This window comes from Oreochromis niloticus, linkage group LG4 (genome assembly GCF_001858045.2).
Source record: "Oreochromis niloticus isolate F11D_XX linkage group LG4, O_niloticus_UMD_NMBU, whole genome shotgun sequence".
NCBI classification, from domain to species: Eukaryota; Metazoa; Chordata; class Actinopteri; order Cichliformes; family Cichlidae; genus Oreochromis; species Oreochromis niloticus.
This window is the reverse complement of record NC_031969.2, coordinates 31383664-31389247: the sequence shown is the minus strand read 5'-3', so window position 1 is coordinate 31389247 and position 5584 is coordinate 31383664. Positions and strand designations below refer to the sequence as shown.

General features: G+C 39.1%; 1 protein-coding gene across 1 annotated transcript; it reads right to left on the bottom strand.

Annotated features, from left to right (window-relative positions):
* Positions 1-55: 55 nt before the first annotated feature.
* On the bottom strand, positions 56-4573 carry pctp (phosphatidylcholine transfer protein). Its single transcript, XM_003442492.5, has 6 exons — positions 4385-4573; positions 3270-3387; positions 2332-2411; positions 2057-2228; positions 1464-1531; positions 56-840 (listed from the first exon to the last, which is right to left on the bottom strand). Exons 1-6 carry the CDS (start codon positions 4511-4513, stop codon positions 766-768), a joined length of 642 nt encoding a protein of 213 aa, XP_003442540.1. The 5' UTR covers positions 4514-4573; the 3' UTR covers positions 56-765.
* Between the last annotated feature and the right edge of the window lie 1011 nt (positions 4574-5584).

Genomic DNA, 5584 nt, shown 5'->3' with positions numbered 1-5584 from the left:
TTAACAAACACAAGTGTACAGGTCAGTGTGTGTGGAAAAACTCAACAATTTCAGCTATAGTTTAAAATTAAAGTTTAATTATATCAATAAAAGCAATATTACACAGTAATAGGCTTTTTATGACCAGATAAAACCACATTCACCTGTATCAACAGGAAACATAGCCTGAATTTATACAATATCTGAGATTATATTGTATCTTTGACTAAAACTCCCGAAACCTTTAAAAGGTACTTTCATTTTCACTTCATCGGAAACAAAAAGAGATTATCTAAACTACATGCAGTCGAAAATGAACAGATTCCAGTCTTTTCAAACCTTCAGTAAATCTACATACATAATCCATCTGTCACATTTACAGTAAATGACTTTATACAAGATTTCACTACACAGGCCCAAAAGGAATAATCTATAACTTCTGTATAAACATTTAATTTAAAAAAATATCCCATGGCATCCCATTAATCCTGATTGGAATTTACATAGATTGCACAAACAAAACAACACAGTATTAATCAATACAGCACAAAGGACTTGAATTGATTCCCTGCAGTTATTTAATCAGAGTGGCCGGCCATGCACGTCATGCCTGAGTCAACAGCATGCTAGAAAAAACAAGTAGCAGCCCACACAAAGCCACATTCATCCCGTAAACGCAATTTCAGTGTAATTATACAATTTTAAAAATGCTTCCCAGAACTAAAGAGACAGAAAGAAAAATCAACCAAAGCTCTTGACCAGAAGCCACTTTCCCGTCAGCTGCCCTCATTTCTTCTGGCAGTAGTTTTTGTAGTTACTGCAGGCCTTCTGCATGTCCGTTAAGAAACCTGGAACCCCTTTCTGTTTTGAAAAAACACACACAAAGAGCATCTCTATCAGCGAGCGTCATTCACACATGTGCCAAGAAGACCCACCTAGGAGTGGCAAGCATTGACGTCAGCCCGCAACACATCTGCGAACCATAACGATGGGAAAGCATGAAGGCAGGCAGAGGGACGGATCTCTCGCGGGCCTGCGAGTGAACTCTTTAACGCTCTCATCACAGATCCGTTTAAGCGGGTCAACTATGAACACGTGTGCATTTCAGGGGTTGTGAGGCGCTGGTGCAAACTGACGCCTTAAACACTTCAAGACTTTGAACGCTCCTTTAAACAAGAGCTAATAAATCAGAACGCGTTTCAAATGATGAAGAGTGATGCACAGATGTTTTGGTGTATGTTAACCACACAGAGCACAGAAGAGGAAGACGTTTCTGTTGAGGATGTAGTCTTACATTCATGTGCCAGCCTCTTATAAAAGATGTAGATTTACCCCAGTGAGGATTATGTTTTGCAGTTCACCCATCTGTAACTGTTCAGTGCTCTTCAGGTTTAATGGGCAATCATCTAGTTTAGAGTTTTTCATGCAAAGTTCTAAATGTGTTTGTTTCCATGCACTGCAGTAAGCCGGCACAATAGACTCACCTTCGCTGCCCAGTTCACCAGCCAGGTGGGAATATTTCCGCCAGGATTGTCAAAGTAATTCATGAAAACTGAAACACAAGCAGGCGGTTCAATCTTTATACAATTTCTGCACCAAGCCTTCCATTCTGAAAAGTGAAGCTAATGCAGCACGTTTTAAAACCTGCATTCTTTCTAGTGGCCAGCAGGGGGCGACTGTCCTTGTTCAAAAAGGGAATAATTACATAGAAATCTATGAGAAAATGAGCCTACTTCTCAGTTGATTTGTAACTTCAGTACACACTTTTCAGACGCGTTTGTAAATTCAATCACTCATTTAAAGATTTATTTAATAACTTATTATGTTCATCTAGTAAATTATGGTCCTATTTACAGTAAAACAGATGATAAAGCAGAGCATTCTTTAGCCACCGACGAATCTATGAGCATATGTTATTCCGTTTCAGTGAACGGTTCAAATGATGAGCTATTTGTTTAATTTAAACTGCAAATGTATTCACATAAACCTGGAATCTTTGTTTCTTTAAAAAAACACATTCATTTACATGAACATAATTATATAATTGCAATTTTTTAAAGTTATATTATTATGTTACGTTTAGTTCCACCAGCTCCGTCACTCTCCAGGGAAACGCTCTGCTTGTAGTCTTTGACCCGCAGCACGCCGCTCTTTTCTGGACACGGCGTCTCCGGGGAGCTTTTGGCAAGGATCACCCAGATCTTCCTGCCGTCCACATCCAGGTCTTTCCGCTCCCTCACATAAACATACTTAGGTTTAAGCTGTTAGGGAACATGACACGCTGAGAAAAGCATTCACAGCCTTTTCCAAATCTATGAGAACCGAACGTATTAGTGCAGATCAGAAGGATACGTCTCTGTTTGACAGCGGGAACGGGTATTTCACTTCCCAGTAGATGGCTGACTGTCCATCAAAGTCCTTCTCATATAGCTCTGAATAAGAAAAATGACACAATCATTCAATGAGCTACAGAAGCACATAAATATCAGCTGGAATACATGATATACTTGGAAAAGAGAAGAACAACTCCCCCCCCCAACTATACTGTACATTACATTTTAATGTCTTATGAGGAAAAAATGGCCAAGGAAATGAATATTTACACTTGAAATACTGCAATAACCACTTCATCTTTACAGAAAACTACTTGCAACACTAGCAGGTTGTATTTGTACAAGTTGTGGTTTGCATACCGCACAAGACAGACTGCATGGAAGAGAAAGAGCGCTTTACATTCAATCAAAGGACAATAAAGAAAATCGTTGGGTTTTATTCTTTCCTTCACTTTAATATTTTTCACTATACTAGAACAATTTGCATCTGTTTAAGACACTACAGCTAATATACTACAGATTTACCTTTAAAGTTTTCCTGCTGACTGATCATTATCTTTAGTTTATTCCCCACTTCTTTTACTCTTATGTAATCTTGGTTTACATTAACACATCCAAAATCAGGAAACTAGTTGCCAGTTGGTTGTAAAGTGGCATTATGGGTAATGTAGGCCCCTCTGATATCTGGATATTTTTAAGGAGAGACACTGAGAAGCTATCACCACAGAAAACACAGAAAATGCTACTGAAATGAGCAGCTTTCAGCTAAAAGACTACAGCTACACCATGTTACCTGCTGGGTACTGTAGATGTGCATGAAAACAGGGATGAAAGAAAAGTGAAACTGTTATTTTAAAGCATTAATGAAGACTAAAAGATCTGAGAAGACACAGAGATGAAGGAAAGACAGTAAATGGTGCGAACCCTGCCTTCCTGGGCTGTTTCTGTTTTTTTTACCTTTCACATATCCATCCCAATCTTTTCGATACGTCAAGTCCATGTAGACATCTGCACACAGCTCTGGAGTGCAGGTGGTGAGCACACCATAGACTTTGTACTCATAAAGTCCAGTTTCCTGCAAACAGCACATGAAAGTTCTCTCTTCCAACTGCAGGCCACATGATGCCACACCCACACTATGCAACTAAACCCTGACCACACCACTCTGATTAGTGCCAGTCTACATTTCTCACGCCCAGCGAGGAAGTGTGTTGGCCAAGATTCAAATGTTTGGTTTTTTTCCTTTTAACACTGGATTTTCAGTGTTTTATGCAAGAAAACTAAAGCAGTACTTAGAATCAGAAATAGATTAGGTACATTTATGTCTTCCAAGAGTAAAAGTCATACCAAATTCCATTCTCTATAACGTGTGCAAATATGAATGAGGCTGAAGTGATTTATTTTAGATTTAAGATGGTTTTAAAAGCTTACATTTTTTCTGTGAAAGTTTGTTTTTAAAGAAAAATTGTCCAAAGAATCATTTCACTTATATCACTCCGCATGTTTTAAAGTAAACAGATGTGACAATTCACACATAACCTCGAAGAAACATTTTCTACAAGTGAGATTTTAAACTTTAATTCATTGTTATTTACATTAGGCTTCCACTGACAATCTTGATTTAAATATACCAAAAAGCCCAACCTAGATGTGTCAGGCATGTGCCGAATTGAATGGTGGATCATTGTAGTTGCAACAATGTCTTAAATGAGGTTATTCAGGGTGTCTGTTTACGCCCCGAGGCAAGGCAACTATAAATCGACGTCTATCCGAGTGGAGTTTGGTTGGACTAGTACAGCAAGTTTCTGAGTGGAGAAAAACATACTCCCGCTCAGCTTCCGGCTTCTTCCCCATGCTAGCCGCTGCTGTTTATCTTTGCTGCTAATAAATTAAACTAAACTTATACTCAACTTGACAACAGCTGAACGTTTTGACAGAGAAAAGGTGGAAACATAAAACAGAGACAGTTCAGGCTCTGCAGCGGTCACCACATTCATTCAAACTGGCTCACCGAGTCAGCCACGGTCGCTTTTCCTGCAGCAGAAGCAGCAGTTTAACTGGAGATTTCCTACCTTGTCATAGAGCCGGTAGATTTTCACTCCCATCGTCTCCACGAACAGCTCCCATCCTCCCCCCAGCTGCGGCTCGTCCAGCTCCTTCCACGCACTCTGGAACTCCTCATCCGTAAACCGCAGCGACATGATGGACTCTCACTGTGGCACACCGGCCAGCCCGCAGCCAAGCACAATACTTCCGCTCCCGGCCTTCAAAATAAAACACGCAGCGCAAAGAGCTGCATTTCTGAGATAGGACGTACAGGATGTTTGGACATCACGCTTCTGTACAGATTTGACCTCTCCACACTTGTATTCAGAATTATATTTAATTAAGCTGCCAAATGAACGTGAATGATAGCAATTTAAAAGAAATGTATATATTATGAATTTTCTAGTAATGTTAATCAGCCACCACAGTAAAATGTAATTACATAATAAAACTAGCTAATATAGATTTCATAGGGATTTTATTTAATTTTTCAGTTTCAGTTTAATTCATAAATCATAGCAACAGTCTCAAGGTGCTTCATATTTATGCTAGAGACCCCACGATAATACAGAGAAAATCTCAAGAATCAAACAATCCCCTATAAGCACTTTGTGACAGTGGGAAGGAAAAACTCCCTTTTAACAGGAAGAAACCTCCGGCAGAACCAGGCCCAGATTCTGACAGTTTGATACTAGTTTCAGGACAAACACTAATCATTTGCCATAATAAGGATTTTTTTTTTTCTTAAATTGGCTAATATATAAAAATTAGTATGAGTCTGTTTAAGAAAAAAAAGGCTAAAGGGCTAGATTGGATAAGAAGAAGAAAGGCCTGGACCCAGGTACGAAGCAAAGAGGTAGAAAATGGATGGCTGAAGAAAACTGCAACAACTGTTGGATAAATATTGTGGAGTGAAAAGCTCAGTATATAAAGCTATAAAGAAGTGAGGTACTGTTTATTGCAGGGTGTTAGAACGTTTACTCCGCAGGCCACATACAGCCCAACCTGATGTTATCAGTGAACAGTCATAATGATAAAAGATTATGGAGTGATATGCCATTATTTCTCTTTCATTCATTTACATCGTTTACACAGTATGCCCTTTATCAGCTGATAAACTAAAGGCGTAACAAAACAAACAAAGCAAACCTTCGGACTTCAAAATAAAGGCAGGCAATCAACGTCAACGCGTTTTATTTTGAAACACAGCGCCGGATTCACCAGTT